At 46.3% G+C, this 20,664-nt stretch overlaps 1 protein-coding gene across 2 annotated transcripts in view; it reads right to left on the reverse strand.

Moving 5' to 3' along the window:
• CIB4 (calcium and integrin binding family member 4) overlaps window positions 1-20,664 on the reverse strand; it is a 92,368-nt gene that overhangs the window by 15,160 nt on the left and 56,544 nt on the right. Inside the window, exons 5-7 of one of the 2 annotated variants that reach the window (XM_003411834.4) lie at window positions 5,139-5,248; window positions 3,662-3,750; window positions 1,600-1,871 (exon numbers count right to left, since the gene is read on the reverse strand). The exons of the other annotated variant lie outside the window; for it this stretch is intronic. Coding sequence (XP_003411882.2) covers window positions 1,841-1,871; window positions 3,662-3,750; window positions 5,139-5,248 — 230 coding nt within the window. The 3' untranslated portion in view covers window positions 1,600-1,840. Of the gene's footprint in view, window positions 1-1,599; window positions 1,872-3,661; window positions 3,751-5,138; window positions 5,249-20,664 lie in introns of those variants that run through there. 2 annotated transcript variants of the gene reach the window in all.

A 20,664-nucleotide genomic window follows, 5' to 3' on the forward strand; every position in this document is an offset into this window, starting at 1 on the left:
ACATTTGGCCAGAGCAGGACAGAAGAGTCATGCAGCATTGTGTCTTAAGAGCCTTGTGAAAAGCTCAGCCCAAGGGGCTCAAACCAAGAAAAAGCAGTGTTCACTGACCTGCTGGGTCCACCTACTTTCTCCCTCAAGGTGGGAGCAGATAGAACTGAGCAGTCCTAGGATTCACTAGTCTTGGAGGCAGGTCACTCAGATACAGAGATATCTCCCACTGCTTCCACGGGCATAATTGAGAAGCCTGATTGTCTCATGTCTGAGAGTAAAGTAAAATGGCCCCAGAAACTGCACTGGGTGTCAGATGGAAAACAATTCCCATCTAAGCACCAATTCTACATGACTGAGTCCACACAATAACCTCCTGCGGGAGGTGTCATTATCTCTACTGTTAAAGAGACTGAAGCTCAGATGGGTTGAGAAAATTGCCCAAGGTCACACAGGTAGTAAGTGACACAGTTAGGATTTGAACCCAGGTCTCCCTGACTCCAAAGCCCCTGGTTTCCCCACTGCATGCCTTCCTAGTGGTCCATGTGGAGACTGAAGGGCAGGAATGGTGCAGCCCTTGGGATCCTGAAGAACTGGGGAGGAGTGGTGCCTAAGAGAAGAAGCTATATAAAATGCCCACTTCCACTGCATTCTGCTGCTTTGGCATCTGTTGCCAGGACCATTTCTAGAAGGGGGTGGAAGGGAGTGACCCAGGACTAAAGCCACTCTTCAAGGACTCTCTGTGTTTCAGGGGTCTCCAAGCCAGAAGTGGACACCGGGAGTGGGTTCCTAGGCCACATGTCAGGGTCTGGGTGTCTGCTCTAACCAGATGCTGCTTCTCCCTGCTGGGAGGCCGTCTGCCTGCTGGGGCAGGGGGCTGGACGTGGTTGAAAGCCCCTGAGTAGACAGGATCTGGAAATGCGGAACTCAGGCCACGTGTGTACACGCACCACATGAGTTCTCCAACATTCTAGTGCCTCCTGGGCTTCATCAAGGGAACGCCATCAAGTCATGGGGCCCTTCTTTCCCCTGAATGGGTGAGTCAGGACCTAAAGACAAGGTAAAGTTCACAGTGCAGGTGAGATAGAACAGCCTTCCCCTGTATCCAGGGTTTATGCACTTTCTTCCACGACAGTACAAGGAAGAACAACTATGCTCTCATCAGAAGGGCGTCTGACAGCTCTCAGAGACCCCTATGAGTGGCTTCTCCTGAGTCTCAGGGTCCCTAACCAGCTGGGCCCCAAAGGGTCCATGTGGTGGCCAAATTTATTCTAAGGCTTGGCTGAATAGTCAGCAGATAAGCCCTAATGCTGCTCACGCACTATGTCCTCCCAAGGGCCCGGGGGTGCCAAGTGGGGCCAACATGTCTCCTCCCTCGAACAAGGGCTGGGGAGCCAGGCGCCAACTGGAATGACAGCTATGTGCTCATCTCTGCACGGTCCCGAGCTGGGAGATCCGAGGAGAGATGCAGGGGTAGGGGGCCTGGTGAAGGGAGGGAAGGACATGTATTTTTCCTTAGTGAACTTCATCTCATTTGGCCTGGTCCCCTACTGTGATGAGCACTGGGATTTGAACCCTGCCCTCAAAAAGATAGGATTGCTTGGTGCCATCAGCAAACTTAAGCCCTGGAATGAGCAGCTCTTAATAAAAAGTATTCTATATGACATTGCATTTAAAATTTTTAATGGAGTGAGGAAAAGACTTTTTTTTTTTATTTAATAAACATCATTCTAGAGTTGAGGGCGGGACAGGAACAAGGTCATACTTCTAAGCAGATTCCTCCAGTGCCTGGAGAGGATTAAATTCCAAATTCCAGTGGTCTCCTCTGCCAGACGAGATATTTACCGCCACATCAGAACCCCCAGAAGTGAATCCGAAAGGAGCTGAAAGAAAGAATTCTGTGAGCCACCTGGAGCCTGCAGTTCTAAGGGGCCTTCTAGCTTCTGGGTAACAGTAGTCCCAGAGGCACCCTCCCTGACCTCTTGTATCCCACTCTCTGGGCAACAGCCAGTTTGCAGTTCTCCCACGTCAACCCAAAGCCTTTTTCAAGCTTCTTTTAGCACCACCAGAATGACAAAGAGTCTCACAACCTGTGGTGCAGGAACCAATGGAAAGAAATGGAGTGACTAAAAGAGAAACTTGAGGACAGGATTCCAGCCAGCTCCACTTATCTGATGAGCTGCTACGTAAGAAGAGGAATCAGCCTTTGCCGTTGTGGTTCCAAGTATGGTAGCCATTTTGTAGAGAGTCGACCCAAGCCACAGCCCCCTAGCAGCCATGTTGGAAGGATGAGACCCTATCCCCCATACAGAGGGTTAGAAGAGGGGTGGGACACTGGGCCAGTCAGATTCTCTCCGCAAGGAGCTTGGTGTCAGAGCTGAGAGACTATGTAAGAGTCACTGATAGCCCTTTCAAACCCAGGAGATACAGACTTGACACTGTGGGTAAGCCATGTTTGGCCTTGGGTCTGACAAAGCAGAGGTTGCTGGTTTGCAGCATGAAGCAAGTATAGTGGAAACGAGAGAAGAGGCAGAGAGGCTGGGCACCAAGAAAGAGAAAAAGTTATCCTGGGTTTCTAACCTGGTACTCTCTGAGGTCTAGCTGTCTTTGTTCTTTTTTGCTTGCTTGTTAAACCATCTTGAGTGAGTACTCTTCCTTGCTATCAAAATAGCTCGAACTATGAGACCAAGGGACAGAACAAGACCCAGGAGTAGAAGACACATGTGACCAGATGCCAGTTCAACAAGAGGAAGGGCACTCTAGCAGCTCTGCTCAGTAACTGAATAGACTACCTCCAGAGGTAAAGTGTTTTCTGCAGCTGGAACGATTAAAAAATGACTGTTAAGCACGGCCAGCGAAATATGGAGATATCTCAATAATCTCAGCGGTGTTTGGACTAGATAGGACCATCACGGCCCTTCCCATTCTAAGAATTAGAATTGCTTCTCTAGGTGAGTTTCTTTTCTACCGGAATCAAGAGTTGGAAACGCCTTAGTTCTTCCCTGGGCTACACCACCAGAATCTTCATACCAAAAAGCCGAATCAAACCCCTTGCCATCAAGTTGATGCAACCCTATAGGACAGATATGAACTGCCCCCATAGGGTTTCCAAGGCTATAATCTTTACAGAAGCAGATTGCCACATCTTTCTTCCAAGGAGGGGATGGGGGTTCCAACCCCCCCCCCCTTTCCACTGGCAGCCAAATCCTTAACCAACTGCACCACCAGGGCTTCTCCAGAGTCTTCATGGCCCTGTGCAAATCCCTAGTTCATAGTGACCTCACTAGATTGTGGGTGGAGGGGAGCAGGAATAACAGTGAAGACAATTCCCCAGGTCTGCCCTGGATCTAAGAAGGCTTGGCCAAAGCAGACAGGCATGCCAGCTGTAGAGCTGCTTAAACCTGAGGTTGGACCGCCCATGTTGTTTGCAAAGCCTGGAATCTAGTCCTCTCCTTTCCCTTTATTACTCCACCCCCAGTCTCTTCCTAGGTTACCTAATTTCTAAGAAGGCCCAGTTTTACTGATTTCTGAAAGAATCTGCAAAGTGCTCTGGAAACATGGGGCCTCCTTGGGAAAGCTGAGGTGCACCCATGGCCGAGGGAAGATGGGAGTGTCTTTCCTGCCTGCCCCCCCCTCCCCATTTTACAGCCCCTTCTCCTCCAGAACTCCTTACTTCATGAAATCTGGAGACTTGGCCATCGCATGTTCAAACTCTGAGAAAGACAGCATGTTGTCATTGTCTAGATCAGACTCACTCAGGACCTGCCCAGTGGAGGTGGGGAAGGAGGCAGAGAGGAGTCCAGTGTCAGGGCAGTGAAATGGGTGACATAGGGTTATGGGGAGAATTATCATATATTGAATGGCTACCACGTGCCAGGATCTCTGCCAGATGCTAACACTCATTTCATCCCTTGGAGTCCTTCTGACCATCTGTGAAGCAGGTATTCTTACCCCCATTCCACACACCAGAAACTGCATTTGAGAAAGATGAGGTTATTTGCACTAAGGCTTGGAACCTGATGGGCTGGATCCATTCATGGGAAGATCCCTCTCAGTGCCTCCAGCACAAACTTGGTAGTGAGAGCAGGGGTACTGGGGTATATACCTGTTATGGATTAAATTGTGTTCCCCAAAACGATATGCTGAAGTCCTAACCCCTACATCTGTGAATGTGACCCTAGGAAATAGAGTCTTTGAAGATATTGGTTAGGTTAACATGAAGTCATACTGGAGTAGGATGGGTCCTAATCATATATAACTCATGTCCTCATGGACGAGAAGATACACCCAGACAGAGAGACAGAGCAAGGATGCCATGTGACACTACAGCTGCAAGCCCAGGAATGCCTGGAGCTACCAGAAGCTGGGAGAGAGGCATGAGGCAGATTGTCCCTCAGAGCCTCAGAAGAAATCAACACGGCCGATACTGTGATTTGGACTTCTCATCTCCAGAACTGTGAGACAATAAATTTTAGTTCTTGTAAGACACCTGGTTTGTGGTAATTTGTTACGGTAACTCTAGTACACTCGTACATTCCCATCCCTACTCCTTGCCACCCGGTCACAGGCTCTGCACTGCGAGAGGTCCAGTCAGGTTTCCAACCAGGCCAAAACACTTGAAGGTTTTCATGGTCTACAACAAAAGGAACCATGCTGTGTCTTGAGTTTGTGAGGCTGTATTTAGGTTTTGTCACACTGTGGACTGTCACTCTGGGACATCTGGGTGTTGTGTTGTGCAGGGATTGTGGTGGGAGTAGTGAGTGGGGAGTGGCATTGTGATGTGTTCATCTGAAGCTAATCTTCCTTTTGGCCCCTCTGCCTGGAATGACTGTAGCGTTGGGGGTTGGGGTAGGCCCTTGGAATCGGTGGGTTGGGGTACACGTCATGGGATTCCTGGGAGGGAATCATCATCTTGGAGCAAGGACAGGGAATTGAGGGGCAGTTGTCTTCAGCTGTGCACCTGTCTCTTGCCCTGCCTACCACCCACAGAGGCCCCAAGGTATGTGTGCACCAAAGACCAATATACCAGCTGCTTCAGGCCTGACCATGAGTCTGACCCGTCTTCTCCCAAGATGGGCAGCCTGACATCCAGTGGGTTTGGGTGATGGCCTGCCACCCCAGCCCTCGCCCCATAGCCCACAGGTACACACGTGGTTTGTGAGGTCGACCAGCAAGTCCTCGGACACGTCATCACTGTTCAGCAATCGGAGGACGATGCTCTGCAGATCCTCCTCATCGATGAAGCCGTTCTCATTAAAATCTGCACAGAGGAGCAGAGCCTGAGCTGAAGGACTTGGGGGCTGAACAGGAAGTGGGCTTCCTCTGCCTGAAGAGTGGAGGGGCCCCACGGCACTAGCCAGGTCTCTGAGGGCTCCCATCAGGTTGTGGGAGGCCCCAAAAAGCCCACCTGGCCCAGCTGGGGCTAGAACCTGTTACTCAGCGAGACCTGGACAGGCCCAAGGGGCAGGGTGCTGCAGGCAATTTTGGTGCTAACAGCACAGTAAAAATGACAATAATACACAGGGACTGAGCGCTCACTGTGTGCCCAGACATTTTCTGAGTGCTTTACCTATAATAAGGCATTGAATCCTCACAATCAACCTTTTATTATTCTCATTTTATCAGAAAGGAAACGGAGGTACAGAAGTGTTATATAATTTGCCCAAGTTCACACTGCCAGTAAGTGGGAGGGCTGGGATTCAAACTCAGGTAGTCTGGTCTCTGAGCCTACATGCTCAATCACCCACTATGATCTTCATCTCAAATTAGAAGCCAGTATGTCTTCCGGTGGCTCAGGATCTAGGCAGCACGGAGGAGTGGAGAAGGCCAGCATTTGGAGCCACAAGACCTGGGCACCACCCCTGCTCCTGCCCTGTTCAGTAGCATGTGCCCCCACCTACTCTGTGAAGTGGGGACAATGGTCTTGCCCAGGAGCTTGCTCTCCAGGCAACAGGGCTACAGGGCAGCCCATGCTGCAGGGTGGTTAAAGTGTGGACTCTGGATCCGTCCTCACAGGGGCAGAGGACAATAGGCAAGGGCCCCTCCAGCCGGTACAGCTCCATCCTCCTTGTGCCCCTGAAGACCCGGAAAGTGGGTAGGAGCACACCTCACCCCAAGCAAGATGTGACTGTCAGAGAAAGGCTGATAGGGAGAGAGGAAAGGGAGGCCCCAGTCCACAGCGGGTTTCACACGTCTTCATTCCCCCAAACAGCCCACCATGCTGCAGTGGCCTTGGTATGCTCACAGAGCACAGGCAGCAGGAGCCAGCGTGGCACGAGGGCGGCGGCGCGGGGAGCCACACACTGCCTTTTCTCGTGTGTGTGTGTGTGTGTGTGTGTGTGTATGTGTGTGTGTGTGTAGGCTGGAAAGATGCTGCTTGCTAACTCTTGGTGTGTCATAGTGGCTTTATTCTTTAACCTACAACCACAGTCCTGGTGTCCCTGGTTTCCAGGACAACACTCAGTTCCCAGGGTCTGTTTTAGTCCTATTCCTTCAGAGACATCTTGGAAATGTGTCAGTCATCCTCTCAGTACCCACCACAGGGCTTCGGGACAGTCCTCAGGCAGCCCCTGCCCAGGGTATCATCCTCCTCTGCTCCTCCAACTCCAAGCACTGTGAAGTGCTCTGACTCTGCCCCAGGGTCCGAGGCCCTCCTTGACTCCTTCAGGGATTGTTTCCTCCTTGAGCTCCAGCAGCTTCTCATACGGGACCTGTTCACCTGCAGTGGACCATGCATGCCTCTCACCATCAGTGACCTTGGGCTGCCTTATCTCCTCAGTCGCAGGACAAGCTTCCCAATGATGCCCCACTCATTCTACTCAGGAGACGTGGATGGTGCCTTCTGGGTGCCAGGCCTCGAGCCAGGCATTAGGTTCACAGATGTACCAGGCTGGCTCCTGCTTCCAAGGAATTCCCAGGCTGGAGGTGGATGGGAGACAGTCGAGGACCCAATCAGCTTGGCTACAGAAAGACAGGAACAGGTATCCCAGTGAGGCACCAAGGGCTCTGATGGTTTCTGTGTGGTGAGTTCATGTCTGGTCGGGGCAGGGATGTGAATGAGGACGACTTGGAAGAGGAGGCAGTAGGAAAGGGCCTGAAGGACTTGGATCTACAGAGATGGCAACTGGAGGAGGTGCCAGTGTCCCTAGGAACAGTAGCAAAGAAGGAACAGTGCAGGGGTGCTGAGCACAGTGATGACGGGAGCAGAGGCTTGGGACAAGTTCTGGGAGGGAAAAGTCAGAGGTAAATCTGGCAAGGTGACCTGAGCTGCAAGGGGTTTTGAATGCCAGGTGAGGCAATGGTACTGACATCCTTGGCAACCCTCCCCCAGAACACCCAACACAGTCCCCTGAACCACTGGGCAGCAATAGAGCAAATGCAGGAAGCTAGAGCAGGTTATAACAGTTACCATCACGACAAACACAGACGTACCAGGCCATGGTCTAAGTGCTTTGTAGATGACTACATTTAATCCTCATAACTCAGATGGAGAAACTGAGGCAAGCAGAGATTAAAAAAAAAAAACCCATTGCCCTCGAGTCGATTCCAACTCATAGCAACCCTATAGGATAGAGTAGAACTGCCCTGTACAATTTCCAAGGTGTGCCTGGTGGATCTGAACTGCTGACCTTTTGGTTAGCAGCGTAGCTCTTAACCACTATAGCACCAGGGTTTCCGTGCAGAGATAAAACTTCCGTATTTATTCCCTTCATCTCCTCTCAGCTTTTTGCCTTTAAAGTTACCTATATGCTGATGAATGAACCCTGGTGGCACAGTGGTTAAAGTGCTCAAAGTGCTCGGCTTCTAACTGAAGGGTTGGTGGTTCAAACCCCCCAGCCGCTCCACAGGAGAAAGAAGTGGCAGTTTGCTTCTGTAAAGATTACAGCCTTGTGAACCCTATGGTGCAGTTCTACTCTGTCCTTTAGGGTCACTAAAAAACCCACCGCCGTCGAGTCGATTCCGACTCATAGCGACCCTATAGGACAGAGTAGAACTGCCCCATAGAGTTTCCAAGGAGCGCCTGGTGGATTTGAACTGCCGACCTCTTGGTTAGCAGCTGTAGCACTTAACCACTACACCACCAGGGTCACTACAAGTCAGAATCCACTTGACATCAGTGAGTTTGGTTTTTATATGCTAATGAATCTCAAATTTATGTCTCCATCCTGGGCTTCTCCCTGAACTCTAGGCTTATATGTCCACCTGCCTTCCTGCCCTCTCCATTTGGAGGTCTAATAGGCTTCTCAAACTTAACACACCCAAACCCAAGCTCCAGATGCCTGCCCCTCCCCTGCTCCCAAACGTGCTTCACTGAGAGCTGTCCCCAGCTTAGTAAATGGACACCTTCACCCTCCGCTTTGCTCAGGTCAGTAAGCCTGTAAGCACCCTTGACTCTCTCCTTCTCTATACCCCACAGCTGATCCAACAGCAAATCCATCCAACTTCACCTTCAGAAGATTCCGACTGTTTCTCCCCACTACACTGCCTTCACCCTGGTCCCTGTCACCATCACCTGTCCAGGATTGCCGCAACACCTCCTAACTAGTTTTTCTGCTTTCACCCTGCCCCTTAGTCTCTTCTCAGCTCAGCAGCCAGAGTGACCCTGTTAATCGTACATCATCCCTCCCTCGTTGTGCTCTGAAACCTCCCGTCTCAACCCGAGTAAAAGTCCAGGTCCGGACAGAGATCCCCAAGGTCTGCTCTGCCTTCGTCCTGCCCCCAACAGGCCAGGTACACTCCTGCCTCAGAACCTTTGCGCCTGTGCACACACTCCCTGGAACACTCTCACCCCAGGCATCCTGGGTCTTTATTCAAATGCCAGAGTCTCATTAAGGTCCTACCCAGCACCTGTCTTTAGCTGCACTTCCTGTGTCTCCTCCACTGCTTTATTTTTCTCCCAGCACTCACTACTCAATGCCTATCACATTACAAGTTTTACTTATTAGTGTGTTCATTTCCCCTCTACTAGAATGTAAATTCCTCGAGGGCAAGGGTGTTTGTCTTTTTGTCCGCTGCTGTACCCCCACTCCTAGAATGGTGTCCCTGGTGTAGAGTCTCCATGAATATTGATTGAATAAATGAATGCACAAACTGCCCAAGGTCACACACATTAACAAATGACAATGAGAAGATTAAACCCAGGCAGTGTGACTCGATGGTCAGTCTGTGCTCTTAACTAGTCATAACTGCCTTTATTATAACAAAATGCCCACATATTTAGCTGGGCATTAAAAAAAAAAAAAAAACACAAAACACCATTGCTGTTGAGTTGATTCTGACTCACGGTGACACCATGTGTTACAGAGTGAGAGTAGAACTGCCCCGTAGGGTTTTCTTGGTTGCAATCTTTACAGAAGCAGATAGCCACGACTTTTTCCACAGCGCCACTGGGTTGGTTTGAACCACCAACCTTTAGGTTAGTCAAAACAAACAAACAAACAAACCTGTTGCCGTTGAGTGGATTCTGACTCATAGCAACCTTTTAGGACAGAGTAGAACTGCCCCATAGAGTTTTCAAGTAGTGCCTGGTGGATTTGAACTGCTGACCTTTTGGTTAGCAGCTGTAGCACTTAACAACTATGCCAGCAGGGTCTCAAGTAAAATCTGTTTGTGCCGGCCTTTAGCTGGGCATATGATCACCCAAAACGAACACTACGTTTCCCAGCCTTCCTTGCTGCTAGAAGTGGTCATGTGACTAAGTCTGGCCAATGAGATATAAGCAGAAGAGGTGCACGCAACTTCTGGGAAGCGTTTTTTAAGGGAAAGGTGCAGCATTTTCAGACAACGAGGCAACCTTGGGAATGGAAGGGAGAGCAATGAGATAGAAGGGACCTGGGTCCCTGACACTGGGATGCTGCAGAACCACCATGAACAGTTACCTCTGGACTTCTACATGTTGGAGAAATAAGTATGTGGCTTTTAGTGATCTTGAGAGCTATCTCATTTAAGCCACTGTTCTTTGCGGTTTCCTGTCATTTGTCACCAGTTTCCTCATCTCTAAAATGGGAATAATAGCAGTATTTCCACACAGCTGCTGTGAAGATTAAATAAGACAATACATGTAAATTGCCTGGCATGGGGGTTGGAATACAGAAATGCTCAGTATAGGAGATGCTCATTAGATATAGCAGAGGCTCAATTCTATATCACGTGATGATTGTTAAATATTAAAAACGCAAACCTCAAGAAACTTCATAATATCCTGCCTTGAAGAATGAGAGACAGAGCTATATTGGCCTCATTAGAGAACCTGGAACCCAGGGTGGAGACGTAGTTTGCCACCGTGGCAGGATCCTGCAGTGGTAGGACCTGTCTCTGTGGCCCAGGGCAGGATATGGATGAGCAAAGTATAACCAACTACCTCGCTCCACAAACAGGCACCTCTCTCCTTACCCCAGGCATGGGAGGCTAAGGCTGTCCCCACACAGTCTGTCGTCACACACTGCGGGTAATGGCTCAGAGCAGGCAGAGGGGTGAGGGACCAGCAGTGTCCCTGGGAGTCTGCTGGCCTAGCTCCCATCTGCAGAGACTGCAGCAAAGTGACATGGCTTTGGTCCCAAGCTGTCTGGAAACAGAATAATTTGCTGCAGTAAAATGTAGTCCTGGATGGTTCCCCTCCTTCGGGGGTGCAAGGGCAGAGCAGCCTGGGAAAGGGCGGGGAGGGCTGCGTGCTCTGGGCCGCTGGCCAGCCCATGTGACCTCCACTGTCCTCAGGAACTGCAGCCTTGGGCCACTCTGGGCAGGGACCAAAGCTTTGTCTTGCTGATCCTAAGAGTGGGGGAGCTCAGAGAGCTGGTGGAGTCAGGCTCCTCCTTCAAGCACCCCAAGAGACCCTTACCATCATCGTTGTCTTCCCATCATCTCTGCCATTATTACTCCTTGCAATTTACAAAGTACTTTTGCAAAAAATCAGCCCATTTGATTGAGGGGGGTAGGGCATGCTTCCATGATTATTCCCATTTTACAGACAAGGCTGACCAGTGAGAACTGAGGATCCTTCTTCGTCCCTCCCCAGGGACTGGCATCCCTTATTGCTGTGTCAGGTCTTGGGAAGGTGTGGGAAGACAGCTCCTTGGCACCTGCCTGAGGGTAATTTACACCTGAGGGAAGCTATGCTGATGAGAACAGGAAAGCATTGCCGTTATGTTGTCTCTGACAGGTAGAAAATCTCCCCAGAAGTGTTGAGAGAGGAAGGATCAATCAGCTGAGGTGAGGCATGCCTGTCCCTCAATGCACAAACTAGAGCTCAGCAGCTAAGTGTCAGGTAGGTGTAGCCAAGCCTGCTGGATTCCTGTCCAATAACCATTTTCCACTTTTTTCTTACTACAGGTCTTGTTCAGGATGATACCATGTTCAGCTTAAAATACTCAGCTTTCCAGTCTCCCTTGCATCTAGAGGTGGCCATGTGACACAGTTATAGCTAATGAGGTGTAAACCAAAGTTGCCAGGTGGAGCTTCCAAGAAACTTTGTTAAAGGGCAGTAGTTAGATTTATCTGTGCCTGAGGATGTATACTTTGTCCTTATCTCTTCTCCCATCCCCCTTTTCTTCCTGTCTGGAATGCAGATGAGATGTCTGTAGGCACAGCAGCCATTTTTTGACCACAAGGAGAACAGGCCCACACTAAACTTGACAGATTAGGAAGCTTGAAGGAACCTTGACTCTTGGTAATTATCTTGGGCTATTGCGCCTTTTTTTTTATTGCGCCAGCTCTGGACTGCCTGCTCCAGGCTTATTTATTTTTTTTAACACAGGTGTTGTTACACACAACTGTGTATACAGTAACTGTATGTTAGAATTGATTCCTACGCAATTCTAGCTGACATAAAGTGTTAGCACAGTAGTCTTCAAACTGCTGTGCATTAGAATCACTGAGGAGATTTTTAAAAGCCCAACAACTAGGGCTTATCCAATACCATTACATCACACGGTGGGGCCCAAGCATCAGCATTTTTTTTTTTTAACTCCCAGGTGATTTCAACATGCAGCTGAGTTTGAAAACCAGTGGGTTAGAGCAGTGCTTCTCAAACTTTAAGGTGAAGATGACTCACTGGGGATCTTGTTAAAATGCAGGTTCTGATTCAGTAGGTCTGGGGTGGAGCCTGAGATTCTGCATTTCTAACAAGCTGATGATGCCAGTCCATCAAGGGCTTAGAGAATTGAATCCGGTCTTTGGACTTTGGCTAAGAATCATCACCACGACCATTACTACCACTATCCTCTCCTTTCCTTCTACATATCTTTTCCTCCTTATTATTCCTCCTCCTCTTCATCCTTCATTATACAACACTACCATCTCAATTCATTGAGCAGCTGCCATGTGCCAGGCACTAGGCTCAGGGCATCATGTGTCTTATTTCTAATCCTCTTGAAGGACGGCTCTGTAAGGTAACAAATCTGCTGAGTCCAAAGAGAGTTCAGATTTGTCTGGGTATATCTGATGAAGCCTTGGGGTTTATGGGTCCCTAGGCATCTATTTTCACAGCTGATTTGCATGAAGCCTTTGAGCTTTTTGTCTTTGTGCTTGGGCTTAAGGAGGAAGGAAGCAGTGTGCTCAGGAGGACCTGGAGAGAGAAGGTGTGGGAGGAGAGGAGGACATTGTGGGGGTCACTGTGGTGCCTGGTCCTTGATCTGACCTGAGGCAACTGTCTGACCTCTTGGGGGTGAGGACACTATCCCCATTTCTGAGCTAAACACAATTTAGCACCTGTGCCTTGAAGCCTAAAGAGGCCCTGATGGTTTTCTAGCTCCCTGAGGGTTTGGCTGTTTTTGTTTGTTTAGCTTTGGAAATCATGAAAAGACAGCTGAGCAGACATCTTTGGGGACATCTGCCCAGCCTACACATCACCATCTCTGTGAAGTATACCCGCCCCCATGTGGTAGGCCCCTAGAGCCATGTTTATTTATGGGCTTCTGCTTCTTTTGGGCCGTTGTTGATTGGGCAAGGCTGGTCACCTAATCGAGGGGCAGCTAGATCACTGGTTTGGCTGAGCCAACCAGCATCTCCTGAGAGAATGGAAGTGAGAAACAGGAATACTTATGGCTTGCCTATCAGAGCAAAGCCTACAGGGTGTGTGGGGGACTAGGGTAGTCATCTTTCCTCTGTAGGCACAGAGGCATAAAAATCAGGTCTGTGAAAGAGAAGCACGAAGCAGGTGCACAGAGAGAAGAAGAGGCGAGAGATTATGCAGCCATAGAGAAAAAAAAAAAGGAGAAAGTAGCTGCATCCTAGGCCCTCAAGAGGTCTGCTGCAGTTCTACAGTAGGTCCCACACGGCTTATGGAAGACAAACTCTAGAGCGTCCTTCCCATGATCTCCACCTCCTGGTATTCATGCCTTTGTATAATCACCTACCCTTTAGTGTGGACACGACCTGTTACTTGCTTCTAAATCAACAGAATATGGCAAAAATGATGGGACATCACTTCCATGATTACGTTGTGTTCTATAACACTGCATCATGCTAGTATACTGGCTCAAAAGACTCTTCCTAGCTGTCTCAGAAGAAGCAAGAGTCAACAAAGATACAGAAGATCTAAATAACACAATCAACCAACTCGACCTCGTAGACATACAGAACACACACAACTCAACAGCAGCACAATACACATTCTTCTCCAATGCACATAGATCATTCTCCAGAACAGACCATATTTTAGGCCACAAATTAAAATTAGGCTCAATAAATTAAAAAATATTGAAATAATACAAAGCATCTTCTCTGACCATAACGCTATGAAACTAGAAACCAACAACAAAAAGAAGGAAAAAATTAAATATATGGAAACTGAATAACACCTTAATTAAAAACTATTGGGTAATAGACGAAATTTTCAAAATTCTTAGAATCAAACGAGAATGAAAACACAACATTACAAAACCATTGGGTCACAAAAAAGCAGTGTTCAGAGGAGAGTTTACACCAATAAATGCACGCATCAAGAAAGAAGAAAGGGCCAAAATTAATAGCTTAACCCAACAACTTGAACGAATAGAAAAGGAGGAGCAAAAGGAGTCCACAGCCACCAGAAGACAGGAAATAATAAAGGCCAGAACAGGAATAGATGAAATAGAAAACAGAAAAACAATAGAAAGAATCAACAAGACTAGAAGCTGATTCTTTGAAAGGATTAATAAAGTTGACAAGCCACTGGCCAAATTGACAAAGGAAAAAAATAAGATGCAAATGACCAAAATAAGTGAGATGGGCTACATTACAACAGAACTAACTGAGATAAAAAGGATCTGTGATGGTTAAGATTGTGTGTCAACTTGGCTGGGCCATGATTCTCAGTGTTTTGGCAGTTATATAATGTTGTGATCACTTCCCTGTAGAAATTTCTTATGTGATCACCCCCATGATGGAATCACCTGAGTGGTACCAGTGGGCATGGGGCCTGTGGTGGCTCACCACCCCCTCAGCCTTCATCTCTTCACCTTCTGCCACCTACTTACTTCCGGTTCTCCTTGCTAAGGTTGTTGGCTTGTTTTGGATCCAGCAGCTGTCTCTTGTCTGACCTCTGGTTCTTGGGACTTAAGCTAGCAGCTTGCCTGTCCATCTTGGGATTTGTCAATCTTCACAGCCTGAGAGCAAGAGTCCTGTCCCCCAACCTACCAATCTTGGGTTTGCCAGGCCCTGCAGCTACATGACTCAGGAGGAACCTTGTGGTCTTGCCTGCCAACCTTGGGATCCCTCCACTTTCACAGCTCGTGAGCAGGAGCATTGCTCTCCAACTTGCTGATCTTGGGTTCACCAGCTTCTGCGGCTCTGTGAATTGGGAAAGGCCTCTATCCTGACCCACAGACTTGGGATGTTCCAACCCCTACAATTTCATGAGCTGTTTCCTTGATATAAATCTCTCTATATACATGTTTTAGGAAACCCTGGTGGTGTAGTAGTTAAGTGCTATGGTTGCTAACTAAGAGGTCAGCAGTTTAAATCTGCCAGGCACTCCTTGGAAACTCTATGGGGCAGTTCTACTCTGTCCTATGGGGTCGCTATGAGTTGGAATCAACTCAATGGCAACAGGTTTATATATGTTTATACACTTAACTGGTTTTGCTTCTTTAGAGAACCCAGCCTAAGACAGAATCATAATAGAATATTATGAAAAATTGTACTCCAACAAGTTTGAAAACCTAGAAGAAATAGACAAATTTCTAGAAACACACTACTTACCTAAACTAACACAAATAGAGGTAGAAAATCTGAATAGACCCATAAAAAAGAAGAAACTGAAGCATGTCTGTGGTGTGATAGATCACTTTTGCATGGCCTTTCTAGCCATGGTCTTGTGACTGGGGGGGACTGTGTGATAGGGTACTTGTGGCCCATCAAAGGGACTAGTCAGTTTTGCCATCCTGCTGGGCTTGAAATAAGCCATCCCAGAGGTAGGAGAGAGAGGATCCCACCACCACCAAGAAAGAACAGCCAAGAGAGGAGAGAGCATCCTTTGGACCCGGGATCCCTGTACTGAGAGCTCTTGGAAGCAGGAGACAGAGAGAGAGAAATGTAACAATGAAGGCAACAGAGACCCAGCAGCAGAAGACAGCATGGTGGGCTTCCTGGCCCACAGAATGAGAAACCTGAGTGCCTTTGGGTAGAGGCTGAGGGCCAGAGAGGCGTGCCCATAATCACTGTTGGGAAGAGTCTCTCCTGATGGAAAAACTGTATTCTGAACATTCTGGAACCTGAATTGTAACCTGTTACTTCCTTAACAAATCCCACAATCATGAATATTGTCTGTGAGTTCTGTATGACTACTGCAATGAATTATCAAACCCAGCAGAGAAGTAAAGAGTGCCATGGGAGGGATGGTTGGTGTCAGAATTGGTAAAGATGGCAGAGAGAGGAGGCATGTCTGACCTCCACCTGATAGGAATCAGCCTTGGGTTATTGATCTTGATTCTCCTTCCCCCTTCCAAAGTTAGAGGATGTCAGACTCTGCCCCCACTTCATTTTTACAATGTCCTTAAAAAAAATTCCCAACAACAACATCAAAAAAGCCCTGGCCCAGACAACTTCACTGGAGAATTCTACCAAATATTCAGAGAAGAGTTGACACCAATTCAACTCAAACTATTCCAAAGTATAAAAAAGGAAGGAATCCTGCTGAATTTATTCTATGAAGCCAGCACAACCGTGATACCAAAGCCAGGCAAAGACACACAAAAAGAAAATTACAGACCAATATCCCTAATGAATATAGACATAGAAATTTCCAACAAAATTCTAGCCAACAGAATTTACCAGCATATCAAAAGAATAATATGTCATATCAACTAGGATTCATACCAGGGATGTAAGGATGATTCAGCATTAGAAAATGGACCAACATAGTTTGCCACATAAATAAAACAAAGGAAAATAATCATGCGATCATTTCAATTGACACAGACAAGGCATTCAATAAAATCCTACACCCTTTCCTAATAAAAAGTCTCAGAAAAATAGGAATAGAAAGGAAATTCCTCAGCATAATTAAGGGCATATATGCAAAACTAACAACCAACATTATTCTCAATGGAGAAAGATGGAAAGCATTCCTCTTGAGAATGTGGACAAGACAAGGATGACCTTTATCACTACTCTTATTCAATATTATACTAGAAATCCTAGCCAGAACAGTAAGGCAAGAAAGGAGATACGAGTTTACCTAAATCGGAAAGGAAGAAGTAAAACTATCCTTATTCATAGATGAAATGATCCTATACATAGAAAATCCCAGAGACTCCACAAGAAAGTTACTGGAACTAATAGAAGGATACAGCAAAGTGGCAGGGTGCAAGATCAATACACAAAAATCTGTCGAGTTCCTTACACTAACAAGGACTCTGAAAAGGAAATCAAGAAAACAATACCATTTACAAATGCCCCCAAATGGTAAAATACCTAGGAACAAACCTAACCAGGGATATGAAAGACTTATACAAGGAAAACTATAAAATATTACTGCAAGAAACTAAAAGAGATCTACATAAATGGAAAAACATTCCATACTCATGAATTGGAAGACTTAAAATTGTGAAAATGTCAATACTACCAAAAGCAATCCACAGGCACAAGGCAATCTCAATCCAAATCCCAAAAACATTCTTTAATGAAATGGAAAAACTAATATCCAACTTTATATGGAAAGGAAAGAGGATCTGAATAGATAAAGCAATATTCAAGAAGAAGAACAAAGTAGGAGGCCTCACATTACCTGATCTCAAAACTTACTCTACAGCCACAGTAATCAAAGTAGCCTGATACTAGTTCAATGACAGACACATAGACCAATGAGTAGAATTGAGAACCCAGAAGTAAATCCAGCCATCTATGGGCAGCTGATCTTTGACAATGGATCGAAGTCCATTCAGTGGGGAAGAAACAGTCTGTTTTACAAACAGTGCTGGCAAAACTGGATATCCATTTGCAGAAAAATGAAACAGGATCTATACCTCACAGTGTGCACAAAAACTAACTCAACTTGGGTCAAAGACCTAAATGTTAAAGCTAAAACTATAAAGTTCTTGGAAGATAACTGTGATGGTTAAGATTATGTGTCAACTTGGCTGGGCCGTGATTCTCAGTGTTTTAGCAGTTGTATAATGTGATCACTTTCCTGTTGAAATTTACGTGATCACCCCCATGATGGAATCCACTGAGTGGTATTGGTCGGGGTGGGGCCTGTGCGGCTCACTGGCCCCTCAGCTTTCAACTCCGCCTTCGCCACCTACTTCCTTCCTGCTCACCTTGCAAAGTTGTTGGCTTGTTCTGGGTCCAGCAGCTGTCTCCTGTCAGACCTCTGGTTCTTGGGTCTTTAGCTAGCAGCTTACCTGTCCATCTTGGGATCCTCCGACCTTCATGTCCTGCAAACGAGAGTCCTGCTCCCCGACCTGCCTATCCTGGGTTCGCCAGCCCCTGCAGCTAAGTGACTCAGGAGAAACCTTGCGGTCTTGCCTGCCAACCCTGGGGATTCCTCGAACTTCATAACCTGTGAGTGGGGTCCCTGCTCTCCAACCTGCTCATCTCGGGTTCACCAGCTTCTGCGGCTCCGTGAATTGGGAAAGGACTCTATCCTGATCCAAGGACTTGGGACATTCCAACCCTTATAACTGCATGAGCTGTTTCCTTATATAAAAAAATAAACCTCTATATATTTATACTCATTACTGGTTTTTCTTCTCTAGAGAACCCAGCCTAAGACAATAACATAGGGACAAAACTTGGGGACCTAAATTTGGTATAAATAGCCTATCAAATGCAACTAAAAATGCATGAATGACAGAAGATAAATTAGATACCTAAGACCTCCTAAAAATTAAATATTTGTGCTCATCAAAAGAATTTATCAAGAGAGTAAAAAGAGAACCTACACACTGGGAAAAAATCTTTGGCAATGGCATATCTGATAAGGGTTTAATCTCTAAAATATATTTAAAAAAAAAAAAACTTCAGCACCTCAACAACAAAAAGACAAACAAATTAAATCACAATATGGGTAACGGTCATGAACAGACACTTGGTCAAAGAGAACATTCAGGCAACCAAAAAAAAAAAAAAGATGCTCACGATCATTAGCTATTAAAAAGGGATGCAAATCAAAACTACTGTGAGATACCATCTTACTCCTGCAAAAATTGGCAACTATCAAAAAAACAGAAAGCAACAAATGTTGGCAAGGTTGTGGGGAGATTGTAACTCTTATACAATGTGATAAGATTGTAAAATGGTACAACCACTATGGAAAACGGTATGGTGCTTCCTCAAAAAGCTAGAAATAGAAATACCTTACGATCCAGCAATGCCACTCCAAGGTATATATCCAAGAGACATAAGAGCAGTGACAGAATAGACATGTACATACATATGTTCATTGCAGCATTATACACAATAGCAAAAAGATGGAAACAACCTAAGTGCCCATCAACAGAAGAATGGATAAACAAACGGTGGTACATATATACCGTGGAATACTGCACAACTATAAAGAATAATAAGGAATCTGTGAAACATAACATGGATGAGCATTATGCTGAGTGAAATAAGTCAATCACAAAAGGACAAATATTGTATGGTCCCAGTATTATAAAAAGTCAAGAATATACACACGGAAAGCAACGTTCTTTGGTGGTTACCAGGAAAGGGAGGGAGAAGGAGGGGGAATCACTTTCTTGATAGTAAACGCTTGTTATTTTTGGTGATGGGGAAGGCAATACCAAATATGGGCGAAGTCAGCACAATCCAACCAAGGGAAATAAAGACTCTAAGAAGTACACACACACAAAAAAAAGAGACAATTTCAGTAAATGCTATAACACACAATTTTGCAACAGTAAAAACAACCCAAAAATATGTGTGTAGTTACACACGTAGATATGTATGCATATATGTGTACCGGAAGGCATATGCAGGTAAGTGCACCTGCAGGGATAGGTGTATCTGTAGGCATATGTATATACACATTTGTGTATGCTGCATATAGATCCATATATGTAAAAAAGTACATAGGGGGCACAGTTACAGAAGCTCCCTATACATATCCAAACAACTCATGGGATTGGTTTACCAGGTAAAAAGGCTTAGGACCACAGCCTCAGGAAGCAACTTAGTCAATTGGCATAATATCATTGTTGCTGTTGTTGTTAGGTGCCGTTGAGTCAGTTCTGACTTACATCAGCCCTATGCACAACAGAACGAAACACTGCCCGGTCCTGCGCCATCGTTACAATCGTTGTTATGCTTGAGCTCATTGTTGCAGCCACTGTGTCAATCCACCTCATTGAGGGTCTTCCTCTTTTCCGCTGACCCTCTACTCTGCCAAGCATGATGTCCTTCTCCAGGGACTCATCCCTCCTGACAACATGTCCAAAGTATATAAGATGCAGTCTTGCCATCCTTGCTTCTAAGGAGCATTCTGATTGTGCTTCTTCTAGGACAGATTTGTTAGTTCTTTTGGCAGTCCATGGTATATTCAATATTCTTCGCCAACACCACAATTCAAAGGTGTCAGTTCTTCTTTGGTCTTCTTTATTCATTGTCCAGCTTTCACACACATATGATGTGATTGAAAATACCATGGCTTGGGTCAGGCGCACCTTAGCCTTCAGGGTGACATCTTTGCTCTTCAACACCTTAAAGAGGTCCTTTGCAGCAGATTTACCCAATGCAATGGCATAACATAGTTCATAAAAATAATGTTCGACATCCTAGTTTTATGAGTAGTGTCTGGGGTCTTAAAAGCTTGTGAGGGGCATTTAAGATACAACTATTGATCTCTGCTCGTATGGAGCAAAAGAGAATGAAGGAAATCAAAGGCTCCAAGAAGAAAGTAGTCCACAGGACTAACAGGCCACATGAACCACGGCTTCATCTAACCTGAGACCAGAAGAACAAATGGTGTCCTACTACTATTACCATGCATTCTGACTAACAACACAATAGAAGGTCTCAGATGAATGGGAAAAAAATGAAATTCAAATTCCTAAAAAAGGTCAGACATACTGAACTGATAAAGACTAGAGGAACCCCAAGACTATCACCCTAAGATAACCTTTGAACTTGGAACTGAAGCTATTTCTGGAGGTCGCCTTTCAGCCAAATAATAGATTGGCTTAGGAAATAAACAATATCACCTGTGAGTGATGTGCTCCCTTAACAATCAACTATATCAGAGCAAATGGTCCACATTTA

This window comes from Loxodonta africana, chromosome 12, assembly GCF_030014295.1.
Source record: "Loxodonta africana isolate mLoxAfr1 chromosome 12, mLoxAfr1.hap2, whole genome shotgun sequence".
Taxonomy (NCBI): Eukaryota; Metazoa; Chordata; class Mammalia; order Proboscidea; family Elephantidae; genus Loxodonta; species Loxodonta africana.